Source organism: Lepidochelys kempii, chromosome 10 (genome assembly GCF_965140285.1).
Source record: "Lepidochelys kempii isolate rLepKem1 chromosome 10, rLepKem1.hap1, whole genome shotgun sequence".
Lineage (NCBI taxonomy): Eukaryota > Metazoa > Chordata > Testudines > Cheloniidae > Lepidochelys > Lepidochelys kempii.
In genome coordinates, this window is record NC_136389.1 from 55,200,856 (window position 1) to 55,225,066 (window position 24,211).

General features: G+C 39.8%; 1 protein-coding gene across 1 annotated transcript in view; it reads left to right on the forward strand.

The window, feature by feature from the left end:
* TRPM1 (transient receptor potential cation channel subfamily M member 1) overlaps positions 1-23,751 on the forward strand; it is a 75,555-nt gene extending 51,804 nt beyond the window's left edge. The window contains exons 22-26 of the mRNA XM_078854481.1: positions 1,501-1,675; positions 6,954-7,098; positions 11,233-11,435; positions 15,238-15,370; positions 19,928-23,751. Of these exons, the coding sequence (XP_078710607.1) occupies positions 1,501-1,675; positions 6,954-7,098; positions 11,233-11,435; positions 15,238-15,370; positions 19,928-21,218 (1,947 nt within the window). The 3' untranslated portion in view covers positions 21,219-23,751. The remainder of the gene's footprint in view (positions 1-1,500; positions 1,676-6,953; positions 7,099-11,232; positions 11,436-15,237; positions 15,371-19,927) is intronic.
* The last annotated feature ends 460 nt before the right edge of the window (positions 23,752-24,211 follow it).

The window sequence follows — 24,211 nt, forward strand, 5'->3', positions numbered from 1 at the left end:
TTCTCAGAGGCCCTTTTAGGATCTTCGACTCCCATTGACTTCAGTTAGAGTTGTGGTTGCCCAGAGCTTGTGGTTCTTAATATCTAAGCCAAACTGGCTTTCCTCCAACAAAGCATAGTATTAAACCGCTTCCAGTTAATGGAACTAATATATTTGGAGCTTTGTGCTGCCAATATTGTAAAAATAGGCTCCCATAAAATTATCCTCCTTAGCGTATAATAAACCCAGTATACCAAGGATACACATACTCATAAGGAGGAGGGGAGCAGCTCTAGGGAGTCCGCTTGATTTTCCATTTAATTGAATATAACTGTAACTAAGAAAGGAGGTGAAACAACACAGACTTCTGTTAAGATGAACTTTTCTGGAACATATGTATTTGGGGTTTCAGGCTCCTAGATCACTTTGGTGACTTTGAAAATTTTGCCCTCTGTTCCTAAAATATATATTGAGTATATATTTATGATACGAGGGAGTATTCAACTTGAGAGAGATGAAGAGATGAAGTTCTTTTAGCACTTAGAGATGAAAATACCTTTCACTTGGTGCATTCCAAAGTCAAAACGTTGCACAACAGCAGTGTTCGTATGTAAGCCTCTCGCGCAGGGGTAACTTAGCAGCAAACAGAGAGGGAAAGCACCACCAGCAGCAGAGAAGTCATTGTATACTTCCCTTCAAGTCAGTGGCAGAATTTTAACAAGAGCCACTGTCCAACATGTTGCTGCCTCTGTGTGTTCAGGGAAAGTATGGCTAGAAAGAGTTCAAATATATACTCTTGTCACTGGCCCAAGCACTTATATGAAGATGCTCACTCTGCTTTCTCTTTCCGAAAATAAGTACGTTATTTATTTGTTGCTATTGTCATTGCTGCTGTTATACAGTTTCATGGCACCATAAATGTACACCATACCATGCCAGGCATAGGAAAGTTCATAGGCCCAGAACCTCCACTGCAACTGAGGAGCACACGATCTTACTCAGGAGAGGTGCTGCAAAGGTGGCTTTAAGCCACCTTTGTGCAACCCAGATCCTGGGACCCTGAAGGCTGCTCTGATTTGAACTGACTGACTTCAGCCCAAGGGCCATTACAGCAGCAAGAGATTGCCAGGACACAAGTATGCCTTCTAATCTAGCAGTTAACACTGTGGCAAATTATGCTGATTTGAGAGGTCTCTTGGCTTGGTAGGACAGGGTAAAGTGTCCCTAATGCAGGGGGAATCTGGTCTGTAAAGCCATATAGTCTGATAGTCCTTTTAGTTGAAAAGCATATTACCTGTTTAAATGGATCTTGGCAATTTTTTTACACTTTATATGTTTTCGGCTCATGAGCAGTATTTGTAAAAGCATAATAATATCTGGGAAACAACTAGTTTGGGGAAATTTTTTTTATTCTCGTGAATCTTTCTTGGTGGTTTTCCTGCACACACTCTCCTACACACGTTCTTTCGTGTACGTAACTTCTGATTATGACAAAAATATTTGTGTGGTCCCTCTGTCCAGATGATTGACATGCTGTACTTTGTGGTCATCATGCTTGTGGTTCTGATGAGTTTCGGAGTAGCCCGCCAAGCTATCCTGCACCCAGATGAGGAGCCCTCTTGGAGACTAGCCCGCAACATCTTCTATATGCCCTACTGGATGATCTATGGAGAGGTGTTTGCAGACCAGATAGACCGTAAGAGTAGAATTCATAGTAAGATTCTGTTTCCTGTTTCTGAGGCAGATGATCAGATCCAAATTAATGAAAATGACTGTTTTTAATTTGGAATTGGTGTTTGTCTTTGTTTGCTTTCGTGGCAGATTCCAGACTTCCAAACACCACTTTCTCCTCCCCACCACAGTACCATTGGGAATCCTCTGCCTTTCAGCATATGTTCTAATTCAATTACTTTTGACAGTGGTGCAGTCTGAAACACTTGCCAATCTTGGATGTTAAGAATATTACCTCTGAGGTGCTCCACTTCCTCAAGAAGTGGGTCAAGAGGGTCAAGAAGAGAGAATCCTTGAGTTACTGTTGAACCTGGACTCTGATTCATCACCGGACTCTGATTCAGGAAAGCACTTAAGTACAAGCTTAACTTCTAAATTCATGCTTAAACCCTATTGACTTCAGTGGGACTTAAACATGTGCTTTCCTGAAATGAGGCCTATAAGAATTAATTGTGGAGCCATAGGTCTCCACACATGCTTTAGAGCAAGGGTTCTCAGCCTTTTCAGTACAGAGCCCCCTCCCTTAGCAATATGTGAAGGTCAGGGTGGTCACAACCCCCTGACTTCTGGTTTAGAACATATGTTCCTAGGGTATTTTAGGTGATCAGTAACTTTTGATATGATCCTTTTGCCAGACAGTCTGGATATATATCACAAAGGTCCTGGCTCCCTTCATTTCTGGGGGGAAGGCCAGTATCTATCAAAACATGAGCCTTGCCAGCTGGAGGACAAGCTGTGATATCCTCAGCTGGGAATGTAGATGCTTGTTGTTAACAAAGAAATGAAATGGAGGGGCAAGAAACAGGGCTAACAATAAAAATTGGTAATGCTTTAAAATCCTATTTGGACTGTTTACAAAATGTAATATTACCAAAGTGGCCCTTTGCTCTGATTTTGTGACTCAGCAACACACTGAAGTTAAGAATGGTGCAATCTAGAGCAGTAATTCCAGTTAGTTTTGATCATGATGAAGAGTGTTAAGTAGGAGTGGGGAATAAAATCAAGGAGAAAAGAGAAAATTATTCCCAAATATATCATAGCTCCATCCTCAACCTTTATAGAACCATAGCCTTGCTTTGGCCACCTTGAACTCACTGGGAGCCCCTAGCACCTCTATCTGAGGACAAAACATGGCCTTTAGTAACATCAGCCACTCTTTGGAGGTATTAGCTAACCCTCAACATAACAACAGAGTTAACTTAATTTGCAATAGAGTTTCTGCCTTAACTCCAGATTCCTTTGATTATGTGTTTTAATCAGATCCTTACATTTTACAGTATTTTGTAATTGTTTAACTTCCATTTTCCCCCCTTATACTAAGGGTTATATGGTCTAATCATTAGTGGTCAGAACTCCCTTCCGCATAGGAGGGAGGAAATGGCTATATGGGCTGTGCCATTAATCTGGTCCTGCAGTTACACTGTTGTAGTGATGTTTTGTTTAGATAGGACACCGAAACACTCTTTTCTTCTTCCTTTCTCTCATAAATATTACTGTAACTTACAATATATAAAATTATTCTTGGAAATAATTGGATCAACCCAGTTACGTAATACATGCTGCCCCAGCTTCTAAGTGGTCTGGATAAGTCTCTGATGGGTTGATTCCATGTTGGGAGAAATGACTAAGGCAGAGATTGAGGCTATTGCTGCAGTCCACGTGGTTCACAGTATGTACACAAATTCCTGTTCACCTTGAACACAGATGGTAAAAGCAACAGCAAAGTCTCATGTAGACAGGTCTGTTTTTCTCATAAGTCAGCTAAAACATACACTGTTCTCAGCACCTATAGCTCTCCCTGTCTCTGTATCTTGCTTTACATGCACTGTCCCAGCTCTGATCTTTGTTTCAATCGTACCCCGACTATACACCATAAAGTCCGATTGTGGGAAAATGTGATTAGCCAAGGACTCAGAAAATCCTACCTCAGCAAGGTGAAAGACCACTTGGGGTCTAACAAAAGGTAGATTACACAGGGCTTATCTACACAAGAGATTTTTCCAGTTATACTAATATAGTTATATTGGTATAGTTAAACCAATGTAGTTATTCTTATATAACTCTCTATGTGAACACTCTTATTTCAGAATAAGAGTGGTTTTATTCAGCTTAGCTTAAACTGCTTCCAGAGTGACACAATCAAAACTGGAAAAAGGTACTCTTACACTGAAATAAGAATGTCCACATGGGAAGTTATATCTGTTAAATTATATTGGTTTAAAGTTCACAGTTACCTTAAACAGTTATAACTTTCCCGTGTAGACAGGCCCATAAGCACCTACTTTCTAAAGACCATTCTGCTTTCAAAGACAATAGGTTTCAATCTAATCTTTCTATGAGTGTAAGTTAGCTCCCCTTAACAATTTACCTGGATGTGACTACAGTAGGCAATCCAACCAATATGTCAGATATGGTGAGGTCTTTTTGCCACACATAAATGATTTATGGGAAAGTACCATATCATGTTCTCCTCTCAGTAGTTCAGTAAAATGCATTGCTTTGTTACTTTCCTTTGTCACAACTGTACATCAAAGATAAAACCCTGGCACCATTGCAGTCAAAGGGAGTTTTGCCATTGACTTCAGTGAAGCCAGGATTTTGCCCTAAGGATGAAATTTACTCCAGTGCGACAATGTAAAAGAGCCGCATGAGCATGAAATCCGAAGCATTTAGTACTTAGCAGGATCAAATTCATAAGCAGAAGTGGTGCTCCTGCTTAAGACTTTCTAAGGACGGGCACACCAGTACCCATAATGATAATCAAATTAGATTTTAATGATATTAGACACTATAACAATATATTTGTATCATAGCTATTGATCATTTTAATATAGAATGATAATAGGAAAGGAAGCAGCCAGCAAAGTCAATGCCAGGACTCTGCTTCCTGGAAACAGGAGGAAGTTTGTTTCTGTAATAGCTGAAAGATTAAGTTTGTGTGGTAACTTTGTGTTGTTTTATGTTTGTGGTGACTGTCAATTGTGTTTTACTGATAATATCTTTTATATTTAAATGATCATCTGCCAGCACCATTTGTGATTTATTTTTACAGTTATGAATTTGCTGCCATATGTAGCATTTGGGGAAGACAAAGTGAAAAGGAAATTGCAGAATTTACAGTAACTCTAACAAAGCCTTTGTTTCTAAGCATATGTCTCTACTGTACTAATATTAAGTTGCTTATCTTTTCTTGGCAGCAAAACAACTACTGTATTGTCAGTCATTTGTTTTCTTTTTCCCTCTATTATTCTGTTGTTTTCTTTCCTTTTTTTGCTTTCAAATTGCTGTGTAGTCTATGCCATGGAAATCAATCGTAAGTCTATGTGGGGAGCTGATTATCTCATTTAGTTAAATGCGTTCATTAGTCTTTTTCTTCCCTGGATACTGGTATTTTAATTATAGTGTTCTGACAAAATTCAGATGTCAGATTTTTGTTTTTCTACTGTATTGATTTCAAAGAAGCAGGGAATTTTTTTAATTATAAAAAGAACTGATTGGGTACTACTTTATTGATTTGCAATTAAGTGCCAACATTTTTGTTCATTCTATTGAGTTACCACCACAATTATCCTTTTTTAATTATATTATGTGAGCTGTTGCACACAGAGAATTTAATTTCTTTTGATTATCCAAAGTCTACATTAATATTTTAAAAAGCTAGTTGGGCAATCGTGTTTTTGAGATGTACTTGACTTTCTATGCCCAGTTTCCACATGATAACCAGAACGATAGGATTAGTGTATAACTTGGTGCCATGTTTGGAAACCAACTTTGAACTTTCCTTAAATATAGTTCTGGCTAAACCAGACATAAATATGTGTTTTCAGGCGAGTGTAGACAGGATCAAGCTGATTTCAAATCACTTAAAAAGAGGTTGTGAATGTTAGTTTTTCACCTAATGGTAAGTGTTTGTAGATCCAGCCCCCAGGGTTTGAAACCAAATGAACTGGAACTATATTTAAAGTAAGAACAAACTTAAGGCTTGTCTAAATGGTGGGTGTAATGCACTCTACCGGGGTGTGATTTCGAAAGCACACTAACTTATTGCACTTTGGTGCATGTAGATCCTGCTGGCATACACAAGTGCTCTTTAATCTAGTACTGTTTCAAGCACTTAAAAGTGCACTAGGGGAAATCTTTAATGCACACTAGCTGGGTCTATACAGACCAATTAATGCACAGCATGTTACTGTGCTTTAGAAATCACACCCCTGTGTAGCACTTTCCCTACCATATACACAAGCCCTTACTTTTCAAACATGATTCATAGGCCAATATCTTCAAAAGTATCTAGTGACTTTGGGTGCCTGACCGGAGACATCTTAAACAGCCCTGGTTTTCAGAACTTAGTGCCCATCTACTGGCCCCTTTTAGGTGTCTTACCACTTGTTTGCCTCTCATATTAGGTTTTTTGTCTCTGTCCAGTTTTAAATCTCACTGATGAATGCTTCTGATCCTTACCATTGAACGCAGTAGGAGTTTTGCCATTGACAAAGAACTTACAGTCTCACTGGGAGTTTTGGGAGGGAGGAAGCTCAACAATCTAGGCTGTGGCTACACTACGGAGCTTGCACCAACACAGTTGCACCACGGTAGCGCTGCTAGTGTAGATGCTCTAAGCCGACAGAAGAGAGCTCTCCCCATCGACTTAATTTCTCCAGCCCCTGTGGACGGCAGGTTGGTTGGAGAAGCTCTCCTGCTGACCTAGCACTGTCTGCACCACTGTAACTTACGTCGCTCAGGGGAATGATTTTTTTCACACCCCTGAGTGGCGTAACTTCTACCAACTTAAGTTGTAGTATGTAGATAGCCCTAGTTTCCCTACCTTGCAGCAACTTCAGATTTCCCCAGATGGGCTTCATTCTCCACTTTTAAATGGTTCTTTTTTTATCCTGGTATTAAAAGGTTTACATGTGCTTAGACTGATGAGATCTCTTCCTAGATCCAGTTTTGCTACTGGGGGAAAAAAATCCAAATGTCCTGTGGACTAAATTCTAATCTCGGTTACATCACCACAAATCTGGAATAACTATTCACTATGAGGGGAGGTTATTTTGCATTTACATGGTGTAACTGGCAGCTGAATGTGACCCAAAAACTCCATTTGGTTCTATTGGAAATAAACTCTTAACATGGATATTTGTGCAAGCAAATTTTTTGCAGATCTAATCTTTACATAAATATGACCAGTGTTTTCAATATCAGGCAAGCACTGAAAAGTAAACCTTCAATTGTCTCTTCAGCTCCTTGTGGGGATAATCTTTATGATGAGGATGGTAAACGTCTCCCTCCATGCATACCTGGGGCCTGGCTCACTCCTGCTATCATGGCTTGTTACCTTCTGGTAGCAAACATTCTACTGGTAAATCTGCTGATTGCTGTCTTCAAGTAAGTGCTTAACTGTATGACTGTTAACTTATCTTTCTTATTTTCTTAATACTAAGATGAAATGCCGGTGAGAGTCTATCAGCAGGATCAAATTATACTATGGTTTTTCAAATAGATAGCAGTTTGTGAATTTGCACTACACCTAAAGTCCAATTGTTCTGTTAATGGGATTGACAAATATTTGAATTTTAATTGAAAATCAGTTAACGAGTCAGGGATGTTGTGATAATTGGGCCGACAAATTTACCTAATTGTGAGCTCAAATGTAAAAGGGAGTGAAAGTTCATAAAATGTCACAGTAGCCTACAACAAATGGTAATAGGAAAAGGTATAAAAAAAGAGAGGCAGACTGTTTTTGTTTACCAGGCACAATCTTAACACAGTCCTTAAGTTACAGCAAGATCTTTTTGTTTGGACTAATTCAGTCTGCCTCTCTTTTTTTATACCTTTTCCTATTACCATTTGTTGTAGGCTATTGTGACATTTTATGAACTTTCACTCCCTTTTACCTTTGAGCTCACAATTAGGTAAATTTGTCAGCCCAATTATCACAACATCACAAGGATCAGAAGGTCGGGAGTATGGTGTACATCCACTATTCCCAGATACACGGGCCTGATCCTCTGCACTCGGGCTCTGTAGCTCCATGTTTTGTCTCTGAGTTAAGGAGGAGAGTTCGGGTCAAAACCGTGCATAATGTCCTTGTGCACGACCCATTTAATTGGGCTTGTGTAGGAACCAGACTTTGGCTCTCTGAAGCCGGGGAATACATCATGTCATACAATACAATGAATACAGCTTAATACAAAGCAAGAGGTGGAACTTGTTTCCAAAATGTGGGAAGCTCCAAATATTGGAATACATTTAGCTACCCGCTCCTCTGCCAAATATTGGGATGGCCGAAGCCCCACAAGTTCAGTCTGAGTCTAGCTACTCCTCTATCTACCAGACTAGAATGAAGAACATTAACTGAGCCACAGAGAAAGAAGAAAATATGAAAATAAAATCTTGTCTGGGGATTTGGGGACTTATGGTCTCACCTCCTCTGCCAACTTCTATGTAGACCTAAAGGACCTTCACTCTCTGGTGAGCTAATGGTGTTTTGAAGCAACTGAAGTGACTGCTAGGAATCACGGTGCCATGATGCCTAATACTGAGTGACACTAGTTCCTAGCCGCCACTTCAGCCTCTACCAACTATGTTTCAACAAGTGAATTGCACTGAGGTTGCAGTGGTTATTGTCACTCAGATGTAAAACAGAGGTTATTCAGAAGTAAGACAGCTCTATCCCAGGTATATCAATTGCTCTACTGACTTTGCAAAATATACTAGTAGTCCCCTGGATGGAATTCAGGGATCACTAGAAGAAAAAGGTGAGACCTGGTACAAGCAGAATGTATCCCAGAAAAGGGCTCTTCCCTGTTGAAACCAGATAAAAGATGCTTACAAACTACCTAAGCCTTGTGTAGTTTTACGGCTAGTCTGAGAGGTGTCCGGAGTGCAAAACTGATAATCATAATGATCAAACTGATCATTTATATTCCTGTCATTGATTTGCATTGACAAAGCAAAACCAGGGAATTTTTATCCACTTCTACCACTTTCTCTTTATGTTGGGTACTGTAACAGAGTGGCTCACCCTGGAAGGGTGGGGCTAGACAACCTTGATTACAGAGTGAGCCACACTGGAGAGCTCAGCAGCAAAAATGCTGAAAGGAAGGTGGGGAATGCCTAGGGATTAGAGGCTGCTGGGAGTGAGCAGGCTCTAGTAGTGAGTCCTGGGAGTAAGGACTGAGATTCCAGCCAGGTAGCGTCTGGGAGTGGGCTGCCAAAGCAGGGAGGAGAAAGAGAAGCCTTTGTTTTGGGTAGACTTTGGATGGACTTGAAAACTTTTATTTTGAATGTTTGTTAATTTAATAGGACACAACCTAAGAAGGGATGAGAATGGGCAAAAGTGTTTTATTAGTTTCTTGAACAGTCCAAGAAGGGAAACTGAGGCAGGCTGCTTGTAGTGTGACCCTAGGCCATGGGCAGGGGATGCATGGGAGATGGCTGGCCCAGTCACAGGTACCCTGGATGTTTTCCCCATCATGACATATGGGAGGGAACACTAGAAATGACTGTTGCTAATAAGTCACGCTCAAAAGCGCCACCTAAGTGGAGATGCAAATGAAGTAGTGTTCCCCATGTATATACAGCTTTGCAGTGCTTGCAGGCATAGGTTGATAGCATTTTGCTGGCCCTGATACCTAGTTTACATGTCATGCCCAGAAATGTACTTCACAAAGTGTATGTAGTTAGGAGGTTGGGTAGCTTAAAAGGTCATGAAATTTAAAGAACTAAAATGCCAGTCACGTAGCTGGAAAAAACCCCTTACATACAATGGCACTTATTATTGACTGAAAAGACCAAAGAATCAGCAGTTTAGGAAGTAGGTCATGCTGTTAACTCCTGTCAGCAGCATAATGGAAGATGATAATATTCAGCTCGAGAACTCTTGCAATGGAGAAGACAGTAGAATAAAGCCAAATTGGCCAGTATCAATGGTAATATAAATGGACCTATTCCGAGCCATAAGAAACAAAGACATTCATGTTTTATTGCAGTCATGTTTTAATTATTTTCATGAAACAGTATGTAAGAATTTTAAGACACAGCAAGTCAGAAAAGAAATAGAATATTTTTTTTTAAAAGGAGGAGTTTAGATAACCTTTGATGGTTTAGTATTTGGGGACACTAAACTAGCTTGAAAAGTTTCACATCACATTCAGAACTGCATGACTTGCTTTCAGTTGATAAAAGAGAGTCTGTTAGTCTTTGGGTCTAGCACTGTCCCTTTTCTACCCCCTCCAAATCTACTGAACTCCAAAATAAATTCTTTTACCAACACAGCTGGCTTTGATGGCAAAAATGAAAATCTTTGGCTTCTAAGAACAGCTCTTTGCAAGTATCTGTGTTGTGTTCTGAAGTGGAGAAGTTTGTATGAATTGAAGTTTGAACTGAGGACATTTTGTGATTGCTTTAGGAAAAAGTCTGCTATTTAGGTCAAGCTGATCAGGATAGGCCATGTGAAGCTTCTGAGTTTTATTATACAAAATATCTTTCATGTGTTTAATACTCTGTGTAACATCAAACACTGGGATGTGTTATTAACAGCACTTTGTTTATAACTATGCTCCGAAATAGGAGTTCGGTGATGCATATATTTTTTCAGAGCTTATTTTTCTCCATGACTGCTGAGAGGTTTTATATACTGGGGAAAATACTCTAAAATAGCAGTTCTCAAACTATGGGGTGGACTTCCCAATGGAAGTGCAGGAATGTGTCCTGGAAGGTGCGAGCTCTGTGCTTTTTTAAAGAGCTCTGGCTGTCAGTCCCGGGTAGCTGGGTCTTGTGTGGAAGGACAATGCACACGCGGGAGACGGGGATAAAGGGGACAGTTCTTCTCCCCGTCCCTCTTCCCCCTCCCCCAGGCACCCCAGGCTCAGGCTCTCCTTGCCTTCCTCCCCGCCCCAATCCCTCACCAGGAGGTGGGTCTCCAGCCCTCAGCCCCAGGGGCGCAGCAGCAGGACAGAAGTAAGAGTGGCAATGGGGCACTAAGTCTGCTGTAAAAAGTGATATTGACGAATATCAACTTTCATATTGCCATCCTTACTTCTGAGCTGCTGCTGGCATGGCACTGCATTCAGAGCTGAGTGTCCACCCAGCAGCCGCTGCTTTCTGCTCTGCCTTCAGAGCTGGGTGGTGGTATATGTATTTGTGTCGGGACGGGGAGCACATAAACGACTACAGACACAAAGAAGGGGGGCCCAGTCAAATACGTTTTTGAGAATCACTGTTCTAAAAGGATACCCTTCTGGGGAGGAGTGTGCTGCTGTTCTACCACAGTCAAAAGGATAGCTAAATTATCCGTTCAACTTAATCAGCAGTCTTAACAGTCTCTTCCAGCTAGAGTCTCTAGGCTTTATAATAACTGCTGAAATAATTGGCTACACAACTCAGCAATTCATGTCAAATTATTGTATCTGAACTCAGACTGCTATTTAATATCCTTTGTATTTTTAATTTTATGCTTGTTTATGGCAAAGACTCATCAGAACCTAATGGAAAACAATACAATAACCTCTCTTGCAGCAATACCTTCTTTGAAGTGAAGTCCATATCCAACCAAGTTTGGAAATTCCAGCGATATCAGCTGATCATGACATTCCACGACAGACCTGTCCTACCTCCACCTATGATCATCTTCAGCCACCTCTACATAATCATCATCCGCCTCTGCTGTCGCTGTAGGAAGAAACAAGAAGGGGACCAGGATGAGCGTGACCGGGGACTGAGTATGTAAAGGATTCTGTGTTTTAAATAGAGCTCTTTATACCATTTCAAACACAAAGCAGCCATTTATCCAGTGCTAATTGCCATTCGTTTTCTTCACCTTGGCCATTGGCAGTATTAGTAAAAGTCAGTATGTGACAACACTTGCACCAAACTAATAAATTCATAGAGGTCTCCAGGGTCCTGGGCCCACAGAATATGATGCTGCACTGCTGCTGCCGATCTTCCTTAGCATTTTTTTTTAAATTGGCTGACCCTGTAGTCTTGGCATCTGTTTAGTCCAGATTTACCAAATTATAACGAAGGCCACGCAGTGGGAGGGAAAGAATAGGTAATGGAGGTCATTCACAAAGAAATTGAGGGAATACAGCGATTATGGGTTTTAGGCTCATCTGTCACATTGACTTCTCTCTTGCATTTAATAGTTCATGTAGAACAATATTGTGCCTCCGTTTCCCCTCATGTAACAATACCTACCTATCTCACAGGAGCACTGTGAGGATTAATTATTATCTGTATAATGCTTTGAAGATGGAAGTGCCCTGAAATTGTTACTTTTAACATGATGATAATGATGATTAAGAAAAAAAACTGATTTAATCAAATAGATGTTAGCATTCGTGTAGTATTTTTACCTATCCTTGTTTCTGTTTTTCATGAGAAACATATTTTGTAGGTAATTATATTTTCATTACAGATGCCCAGCTACAAAAGAGTTGCATATATGGCACCTCTGAAAATAATATGGAGCATTCCCAAGGGGTTTTTTCCTCTCATTTGTTTTTCCTTTTTTTAAAAAATAGGAATTTTTTGAAAAGTCCTTACCCAAAGTCTGTCAGTGGAACAAACTGACCCATTAGATGTAATCTACTGAATGTGATAACATCCTTTTTAGAGATAGGGTAAAAAAGAAGACTCATCTAAACTAGTTTCAGAGTAACAGCCGTGTTAGTCTGTATTCGCAAAAAGAAAAGGAGTACTTGTGGCACCTTAGAGACTAAGCAATTTATTTGAGCATGAACTTTCGTGAGCTACAGCTCACTTCATCGGATGCATACCGTGGAAACTGCAGCAGACTTTATATACATACAGAGATCATAAAACAATACCTCCTCCCACCCCACTATCCTGCTGGTAATAGCTTATCTAAATGATCTAAAGTGATCATCAAGCTGGGCCATTTCCAGCACAAATCCAGGTTTTCTCACCCTCCACCCCCCCACACACAAACTCACTATCCTGCTGGTAATAGCTCATCCAAAGTGACCACTCTCCAAGTTTAACCAGAACGTCTGGGGGCGGGGGAGGGGGGGTAGGAAAAAACAAGGGGAAATAGGCTACCTTGCATAATGACTTAGCCACTCCCAGTCTCTATTTAAGCCTAAATTAATAGTATCCAATTTGCAAATGAATTCCAATTCAGCAGTTTCTCGCTGGAGTCTGGATTTGAAGTTTTTTTGTTTTAAGATAGCGACCTTCATGTCTGTGATTGCGTGACCAGAGAGATTGAAGTGTTCTCCGACTGGTTTATGAATGTTATAATTCTTGACATCTGATTTGTGTCCATTTATTCTTTTACGTAGAGACTGTCCAGTTTGACCAATGTAAATGGCAGAGGGGCATTGCTGGCACATGATGGCATATATCACATTGGTGGATGTGCAGGTGAACGAGCCTCTGATAGTGTGGCTGATGTTATTAGGCCCTGTGATGGTGTCCCCTGAATAGATATGTGGGCACAGTTGGCAATGGGCTTTGTTGCAAGGATAAGTTCCTGGGTTAGTGGTTCTGTTGTGTGGTATGTGGTTGTTGGTGAGTATTTGCTTCAGGTTGCGGGGCTGTCTGTAGGCAAGGACTGGCCTGTCTCCCAAGATTTGTGAGAGTGTTGGGTCATCCTTCAGGATAGGTTGTAGATCCTTAATAATGCGTTGGAGGGGTTTTAGTTGGGGGCTGAAGGTGACGGCTAGTGGCGTTCTGTTATTTTCTTTGTTAGGCCTGTCCTGTAGTAGGTGACTTCTGGGAACTCTTCTGGCTCTATCAATCTGTTTCTTCACTTCCGCAGGTGGGTATTGTAGTTGTAAGAAAGCTTGACAGAGATCTTGTAGGTGTTTGTCTCTGTCTGAGGGGTTGGAGCAAATGCAGTTGTATCACAAAGCTTGGCTGTAGACGATGGATCGTGTGGTGTGGTCAGGGTGAAAGCTGGAAGCATGTACGTAGGAATAGCGGTCAGTAGGTTTCCGGTATAGGGTGGTGTTTATGTGACCATTGTTTATTAGCACTGTAGTGTCCAGGAAGTGGATCTCTTGTGTGGACTGGACCAGGCTGAGGTTGATGGTGGGATGGAAGTTGTTGAAATCATGGTGGAATTCCTCAAGGGCTTCTTTTCCATGGGTCCAGATGATGAAGATTACTTGCGCTATATTGATGACATCTTCATCATCTGGACCCATGGAAAAGAAGCCCTTGAGGAATTCCACCATGATTTCAACAACTTCCATCCCACCATCAACCTCAGAACCACACAACAGAACCTCAGAACCACACAACAGAACCACTAACCCAGGAACCTATCCTTGCAACAAAGCCCGTTGCCAACTGTGCCCACATATCTATTCAGGGGATACCATCACAGGGCCTAATAACATCAGCCACACTATCAGAGGCTCGTTCACCTGCACATCCACCAATGTGATATATGCCATCATGTACCAGCAATGCCCCTCTGCCATTTACATTGGTCAAACTGGACAGTCTCTACATAAAAGAATAAATGGACACAAATCAGATGTCAAGAATTATAACATTCATAAACCAGTCGGAGAACACTTCAATCTCTCTGGTCACACAATCACAGACATGAAGGTCGCTATCTTAAAACAAAAAAACTTCAAATCCAGACTCCAGCGAGAAACTGCTGAATTGGAATTCATTTGCAAATTGGATACTATTAATTTAGGCTTAAATAGAGACTGGGAGTGGCTAAGTCATTATGGAAGCAAGGTAGCCTATTTCCCCTTGTTTTTTCCTCCCCCCCCCCCCCCCCCAGACGTTCTGGTTAAACTTGGATTTAAACTTGGAGAGTGGTCACTTTGGATGAGCTATTACCAGCAGGATAGTGACTTTGTGTGTGTGTGTTTTTTGGAGGGGGGTGAGGGGGTGAGAGAACCTGGATTTGTGCAGGAAATGGCCCACCTTGATTATCATGCACATTGTGTAGAGAGTTGTCACTTTGGATGGGCTATTACCAGCAGGAGAGTGAGTTTGTGTGTGTGTGGGGGGGGGGGGGGTGGAGGGTGAGAAAACCTGGATTTGTGCTGGAAATGGCCCAACTTGATGATCACTTTAGATAAGCTATTACCAGCAGGACAGTGGGGTGGGAGGAGGTATTGTTTTATGATCTCTGTATGTATATAAAGTCTGCTGCAATTTCCACGGTATGCATCCGATGAAGTGAGCTGTAGCTCACGAAAGCTCATGCTCAAATAAATTGGTTATTCTCTAAGGTGCCACAAGTACTCCTTTTCTTTCATCTAAACTAGCAATCAGATTGACTGACTGAGTAAGAGAACATTGCACTCAGGACTTTGGCTAAGTGGTGGTTGCCTGTTTACAGACTAGCCTGTTTATTAAGTGCCCAAGCAAGGATTGCAGGAACAAAACCTTCAATCCCTTCCCCTGCCTCCTCCACCCCCGCCTCCCCAAAATCCAAAAAGCCCTACAAAAGAAAAACCCACCTGTTATATTGGATTTAAAATTATCTGAATCTTGGGCAATTCAACTAATACATTTTACAATTTTATGCAGAATTGTTTCTGAATGATGAAGAGCTGAAGAAATTGTATGAATTTGAAGAGCAATGTGTTGAGGAATATTTTCAGGAAAAGGAGGATGAACAACAATCATCTAATGATGAACGTATCAGAGTCACATCTGAAAGGTGATTAGTGAAAACAGAAACCACCCTAATTTTACTAGTCATGAGAACTTTTTTTTTCTGTTCATTAACACCTAGTATTGGTCAAGCTACGTGATGTTTGTAGCCTCAAAAACATGCACCAAAAGTTTGTATTCTTATCTTAACCATACCTAACAATCTGTCTCAAACTGAATCTCTCACAAGAGCAGGTTTTCTCATGAGATCTCTAGCACTGTTTGCTTCTGTGTGGTCTGGGTATACTGCAAGAGCCTTGCCCACATTTTACTTCTACACTTCCTCTTTCCCCCCCACTCAGCTGTGTAAAGTTCAGAGACATTTTCTCTACCTAGTTTAACAAATGATGACTTGCTTGATTTCCAACAGATTGTCCTATTGTATTAGAGCGGAATCAAATGACAAGAGCAGTGAGATAGGAAGGGAGAAGTATGTTCTAGAGGTCTGCACGTCGGGTCTGGACACCCAGAACTCTTGAATTCTAATCTCAGGTTTGATGAGGATTCCCTCTGAGGTCTTGGGCAAATCATTTAACCTCTCTATCCCCATTTGTAAATAGCAATCATACCTATGTGTACCTCACTGGGGTGTTGTGAGGCTTAGGTAATATTTGTAAATATGAAGACCTCACCAGTGGTAGTATATGTCCCTATTACTAGGTCGTCTAATCAACAACCCTGCTCTGGCAGGGTTTTTCCCTACAGAATATTTTCACATACTCTACCTATTCCAGTGGCAGTTTTAAAATAACTCAAATGATGGGCCTTCTATCATTCCCTTGGGATGACTATTCCACAAAATAAGAAATCTCGCTATTAAGAAAATGATACCTGATATTCAGTCTATATATTTCCTTACCCTGTTGCATACTCACTAATCCCTAGTTATAGCCCCATGCTAAGGACCATCCTTGGTTTATTCCTGCTGTTTTTTACACCTTTAGAATAATAATAGCCAAATATAATAATCCTCTCAGTCATCATTTAGCCAAGTCATAACATTTACCATGTGCAAATAGTCAGTGTGACTGTGATAGTAAAGGGAATACCTGCTATGTCACAGTAATGCTAATTAACTCAGAACAGTAGATGTCAACACCTTAATGGTGACCACTCTATCCATATGTTTCTTTTAAGAAATCCTCACAAATCAGTGCCCTTGTTACCCAGAGTTTTCAGAACCCAAAACTGTGGTAACTTAACCTGTTTTCTGCAGGCGGTGTCAGGAATAACTCAATGGGGACACAACTCCTCTGTCTGATGAATGATTGGTACAAACAAGATGTTTTCACCCAAAGCTCCTTCTTTATTGAGTCTCAAGCAGATGCGCGCATGCCATGGCAATAGTTTTAGAGCACCCCAAACATAGTTACCCGAAGTCTGAGATGGTTTCAAATGATCAACAGCCAGGCTTCCGGGGGTCCTTCTTCCGTCCAGCTGCAGAGGAAAAGATGTCAGTCTCTGCTCGAAGAAAAGCTCCTTGAACTGCTCCAAAGTGTATTCTTTTACTTAATCTTTTATAGGTAACTTAAATAAAGCACATAACACTTAGTAACTCTTAGTGGGTCACCAATTCTCCTAGCTTCAGCAAATTGCTCATTATCCCTTATCAGCAAAGCATTTCTAGTCATAACAACAATAAAACTTCTATGTCAGGGGCACTCAAAACCAAGGTCAGCCATCCAAACGCTCTCTTCCATTCTTATGGTTCATTAACTCTGTCCCATCCTCTTATTCTGATTAGCAAAACTGCGATCATGCATCTATTTGGCCTTACCTTTCAGGCCTGGTCTACACTGGGGGCGGCGGGATATCAAACTAAGTTACGCAACTTCAGCTACATGAATAACATAGCTGAAGTTGACATACTTAGATTCGTTTACTGCGGTGTCTTCACTGTGGTATGTCGACAGCAGACACTCCTCCGTCGACTCCGCCTGCGCCTCTCGCTCCAGTGGAGTATCGATGTCGACGGGAGAGCGCTTGGCGGTCGATTTATCGCATCTAGACTAGATGCGATAAATTGACCCCCACTGGATCGATCGCTGCCCGTTGATCCAGTGGGTAATGTAGACAAGCCCTCAACTCCAACAATTATTCTTAACTATGTGGTATTTGGTTTTTCAGCTAATAGTGGCTGGACACACATAATGGCTGCAGTTATGTCAAGTTTAATTCTCCCATAACACCACCACCACTTAAACGTCTTTCTCTGACTATTTAACATCTTTCTGATTGGGAGGTGTCTTGAACGTCAAATAGTGTCTATGTGCAGTCTGGGAGTCAGAAAGTAAATGAAATGTGCATGTGTGTGTAATTTCTACGGCATTGTTTATGCCATGGCAATTTGTCAAAATCAGGGCTATTGTGACAGCGAATAGAGTAGAAACAACATGCTTCTCTGATTCATTATGGTACATGGTCACAAAGTAGATCTGCATATTTCTCATGGCTTCTTGCTCCAGATGCTCCATCAGCTTTTGTATGTGGGAGCAAAAGAATGTTAATTTACTTCCACAGTTGATTTTCTAGTATGTGATCTCTAATCACATCCCAGGGTGTAGGTTTTATATCCAGTCTTCCTGCACTGTTACTTCCATTATGATATAAATTATACAAGAAAATGGAAAGAATTTTTAATAGATTTTTTAAATGATTCTATTGTTTGCAAATCTTGTACATAATTGGAAGGTAGAAATAAAAGGCTAAAGTAGTGCACAACTCCATAAACTCCAGAGTACATTCTTTCATGCAGCAACTGAATGTGTTTCTCACCATTATCTTGATCTTATATCAAGTCAACATTTGAATCTGTCATTAGAAAATACTTCCCATATAATTAATGGAGTTCCTTACAGAGAAGAATGACTATTATACGTGAAGAGGTTGGCATGTGTGGAAAGAAATGTAAAAACATGCTTACCTCAAGGCTGACATGACTTGTACTTGCCTGGACACTTAATAACTAAGAGGAGAGAGAGCTTAAATTTCCATTTTATATAATGTAATGAGCATATCTCAATAGAAAGTGCAAAATCTTTCAATAACGTTTACAAGAATCAGATCAATGAACTGTTTTAGTGTACAAATGGAGCTGATAAAATTATTTTGGAAAGTTCTTTGTTCATATTGTTTTGGGAACTAGATCCGATTTCTGCAAATGTATTCATAAGTATTCACTGAATAACATATGCAAATAGACTTCAACCTATGGATAGTTTTGTATACTATTCACTTTCGCTGTTAATTGTGGTGCGTGATTGGTCAACTAGGTCACAGTGGGTACGGTTTCTGCTTCATGACTGGCTGTCTGAGAGTTTTTAAACAGAAGACTAAAGAATGGCAATAGTATATAATATGTTTCCATTATGAATTTTTGGATGAACAACAATTGGTGTTAGAATCTGTGAAACTTCTAGGGTTCTCAGATATTTTCATGAATGTCCCATGGCCATCCAAATACTCATGAACGGTAAATTATTGGAGTGGGATGGATCTGAGGTAAGGCAATAAGAAATGAAACAGGGGTTCACAGCAAAGGAATCTGATGTTAAACTCCTTGCTCAAATTAAGAGACTATCCAAAACTCTCTTCAGGATTTTGGCATTCATTTATGGCAGGATTCTGCATTCTTTGCACCCCAGAAAACCCTACTGACTTTGGTGCTAATAAAGATGCCAAAAAGTAAATGATTATGATTAGATTTATCAAGAGCTTCAGCATCTTGCATCGTTGATTTTTTTTTTTGAAGGTTTGGGGACCAAATAATTTGGTACAATGTAATTTTAGAAGAAAGGTGTTAATGTTCCACACTTGCAATATTAAATGCTGTGTAATTTCATATAATTTCCCTTTTTAAAATAAAAGATATCAACCTCCAGCTGTAAACTGAGAAATTTTCAGCTTTCTTTTCAAGAAGTTCTGAAAGTCTTTCCACAATAATTAAATGGCAGAATAGTTTAACAAGATGATTCATACTAAAAATCAAATATGGCACATCTTTTCTTAAACAAAAAGGGTATGAGGTAGAAAACAGAAGTGACTAGACAGTAAGATACCAAATATTGTGACATTGTAGTGTAGCTATAAGCAAGGTTTTTAACAGTTTACATTTATATTCAATACTTCCACTGTTGGAAAATCACAATATACACACAATATAGTAGTGTATGTTACACAAACTTTTGTACAAAATGGGGAGCAGTTTGTGCATTAGAAGAGTGAACTGTTCCTTAAAATAAATGGATAGTGTATATATTGTAAAATTCTCCATTATTCAGAGGGCCAACACAAGACTTATGCACGATTAAGTTCTGTTTTGAAAGGTTAAGTAGGACTTAGGGGCTGCAGAAATCTTGTTTCGGATCTCTGCTTAGGAGCAAGTTTCACCCCGTATGTGAAAACTGCACATTCAGCACTTATGACCTTTGACATAGTTATTAGTAAGGAACATGTATGGTGCAAAATTCAACTCTAACAACTCAGCAGAAATTAGTGGCATATTGTGTGTTACTTGAAAACATTCTATGGTATATTTAATGAATCTTATTTTTATACTCCACAGAGTAGAAAACATGTCTATGAGGTTAGAAGAAGTGAATGAAAGAGAACATTTTATGAAAGCTTCTCTTCAGACAGTTGACCTTCGACTTTCTCAACTGGAAGAGCTATCTGGTCGGATGGTGAATGCGCTCGAAAAGCTGGTGGGTATTGACAAATCTGAGTTGACGCATACACGCTCACGAGCTTCTTCTGAATGTGATGCCGCTTACCTCCTGAGGCAAAGCAGTGTCAACAGCTCTGATGGCTACAGCATGTACAGATATCACGTCAGTGGCGATGAGTTAACATTTGATGATAGCATCACCCCGACGTCACCAGCCATGGGATTGCGCAAAAAAGCCTATTATTTTGGAATGAAAGAAGAGAAAGATTGTGCAGACTCAAAGATGCAGCTGGTTCCAGAACGTCAGGGTAGTCTCCGCTATATCTCCAGTGCGGATACAGTTGCCACTACAGATTACAAGAAATCTACATTAGAAATTGCACAGAATGTCACTAGACCCCGATCTGATTCAGATATTTGTGTTTCATCTGATGACAAGCAAGGGATTTCCAAGAGTGATGAAACAATTCCCCAAAGCATAAACCAAACAGATATTGTTATGAATGGACAGTCAGTCACAAGACCAGATTTTCAGAACACTCATTTAACAGTAGAAAGGACCAAGTTAGAAGCTACCATCTCTTATCCCTTGGACAAGTCTAAGGCAATGCGCTATTACCCTGCTGAAGCGTTCAATGCTTGTCAAACAACCATGCTAAAGTCAAGGAGCTTTATATTTGCACATGGAGGGAAGCTGGTTGGAGGGGTCAACAACTGGACCACAGACTATAACACCATAATGGATCAAGTGTGCCCTTCCACAGTTAAACAGTGGACTAGTGAGTGGAAATACCAGGTTGAACAGAAACTTTCTAATGAACCTAGTCCAGAATATCCTGGTGGGTCTGAAGCAGAAAGGCAAGCAGAGCAGAAACAGTTACTGACAGATACAGAAGATGACGGCGATGTTGGCGAAGCAGGTGTCAGTGCCTCTCATATTTCTACACCTGTCACTGACAGGACTGAGATAGAAAACTTACTGTCAGTGAAGCCAGACAGGACTGGTAGATTCCCATCTGTACGATCAAAGAGTTTACACAGCCATTCTCGGAAAGCCAAGTCTATTAAGGACAAATTAAATAGACCAGGACACGCCAGCAGTGTAACTAATCTAGTGGTGGCCTGTGGCAGTGCAACAGAAGAGAAAAAAGCTAAGCAAGAAATCACTTCCACGGAAACTGAGTGCTAAAATGGCTCACACTCCATGTGGCAGTGATGGTCAAAAATTTGTTTGGATTAGTTTAACAAATATACCACACTGAACAGAAATGTTTGAAAATTTAATTCCTAAAAAATCTTGCATTTACTGATTTTCTGTATTTTTTATTCTGTAGAAATGTTAGTCCCCTGTTCTCAAACAAACACTTTGGGATTTGGGTGAAAGGAAGACATGCGCTTTAGGGGTGGATGTAAGGCTAGGCATGATAAGAAAATGCCAAGTGGGCCAGATCTTTCTGGGGTCCGTTGGTTTCCACATTCATTTATTGACTGAGTCTTTATTAGAGCTGGTTGAAAACTGGAAAATATTTTCATAAAAAATTGAGAAAATTATCTCCCTTTTTCATTGGAAAACTGCTAAATTCAAACTTTTTGGACTAGCTTTATCTTCAGATGTGCACCTGATTTCCTTATGGATGTAGTCTTTAAAGAAAAAAGTACTGAATGCAAAGGAAAGTTTTGCAATCTCCTTGATTTCACGAATAGCTCTTCATTAAATTACCAAGGAATGCACATCAGAAGTGACTTTCAGTTAATAAAATAGACACAAACTGAGTTAAAACACACACAAAATGCAGGTTTCTCCGATAACAGGACTTGGAAGCCATCAGTTTGGTCTGGTACCAAAATATTTCACCTGTCTTTGAACATGGGTGATGGCATCTTGTTTTCTGTTACTCTGAGGAGTATCCTCCTTAGCATGCCAACTCTCTGCATGCACTCATGCAAACACCCCCCTCCCCTCCATTAGTCTGTCAAAACTAATTGCCTTAAGCTGAGCATCATACTGGAAATACTGCTTTCTGGAGGCTCGGTTTTGGGAACTACATATATTTTTAACTGGCAGTGATCATTGTTTCAAAACACTTAGTGGGGATTGAAGTGGGAAAATAAGAGTCCAAGACCTGCATCAGTGGCTTGCATCACCAGAGGTTACAGTGGAGCCTCATAGTAATTGGAATTTGTTTTATTTAAATAAATAAGTACAACTGTAAAATGAGTGACAGGTACTGATAAAGTACATACACACCTTTATTCCAGACAAATCGAACGCAACAAACCTTTCTTCCTTCAGGAATTTCATTTTGATGGACAATAGGGGCACAAGTGGCAGGCAATAAAACACTTGAAGCTTGTTTTTAGGTGCTTCAAAACCATGATCAATTTTTTGTTGGTCATATTTTCTATGTTTTCCTTCTCTTGTGAAAATACAGCCTGAACAGCCACTTCGGTTTTATTACTGTGAATCCCACCCGTGTCTTTATGTGAAGATTTATTGTATAGGAAGATCAGGTTGTTTTCCCTCAAAATCTATATAAATTTCTCTCTCCCCAAATGAGAGTAGAAATTGAATAGTTTTCTTTGAATTTACAAAACAATGTACATAGGGAAAACAAAATAAACTCCATAAAATAAGCTCTGCTCCTCCCTTTCATCTTCCATGAAGGGGGCCTAAATTTCACAATTTCTAGTCACTATTTTCCCAACTCACATCTTTCAAATGTGAGTCATCATTCAAAGGTTTTGTGAAGTGCAGTACTAAAATGTACTTGTTTCTGGCAATTTTGTTGATGTTATATTTTAATTACATAGTTCTTATTTGTTACTTTCCAGAACTACTCTTCTAAAATATTCACGGCAGCCCCCATATTGTAGGGTAAATGCACCATTTAACAAGATAAGAAAGAAAACAAGCTAACTGACTTTCAAAGTTATTTTCCTTACAGACTGCTGTTCAAAGGTTTACATTCAAGTCCTGCTGTTAGTAATCAGGATTTTTGCATGCACTATTTTGAAATGGTAGAATTTAATATGTATTTTCTTCTATCATCAGATCCACTGTAGCATGGGGCCTGGTGTTTACAATTAAACTTCTACTACAATATTGGCAAAAGAAAGGAAGGTGGGGTGTGTGTGTCAAGATTCTAGTAAGATGTCAGCTGACTCATGTTTTTGTCATTAGGCTCAAATATCTCCATATAAAATGTGTTCCTATACTATACAGTGCCGCCAAACTTAAACGAAACGGACAGTTATAGAAGTTCATTCTTCACTAGGTACGGCCCTTCTCCCTGCTGTTGTTCTGCAAATGCTTGTCACGGTTATGGGTACCTGAACACAGGATTTTTTTTTCATAAGGGCTTTTTTATTCAGTTTCTCAGAATTTGAGATTTGCTGTTGTAAAATGGAATGGCATTTGATATCGTTGCACCTCTACACTGCTGTATGACAGTTTGATGCAATTTCATGGTCATTTTATATATTAGATAAAATATTTGTTCTGATTTGCAGATGCCTTTTATTGTTTGCCTGTAAACTCTTGCCAGAAACTGATTCATCAGCAAACTCAAGTGACACAAAGGTTTTCAGCATTTTTGCTAAATGAGCAGTATCCATTTCAGTGTGTTGCATGCATCTTGTTGGAACATCTTTATAAATTGTGTTAAGCCATGCTTTATTTGCCCAGAGTCACTTTCTAATGTTAAATCATTAATTTATCTCAAATTAACCATTAAATTAGACTAACATGGAACTCTTAAATGACTTTTTAAACTTTGTACTTATTGATTTTCTTTGTGTACAAATAACCAGTTATATTAGCTTCTCTAGGAACAATCCAAAAAGATATGAAATAATAAATACAATGTAACAAATTTGTCACTGTAAGGATACTGAAAACACTGCAGCCTGTCTGTTCTTTTTTACAGAATACATGAAGTAAATCTTTTCTAAAGCAAAAATTCAGTTAGTGGTTGCCAGTAATTTTGATTTAGATGGGATTCTGTGGAGTGATACCTTTATAAGGCCTTGATCCTGCAATTCTAGTGAATATATAAATAAATGTTGGCTTCTTTTTATTTGCCTTCTGGTTCATGTTTTCGAGCTTTTTTCCTCCACAACCATGAGGGCTAGAAACTTTTTAAAAAATGTGACTGAAAATTTCAGGTTTTGTGACTCCAGGAG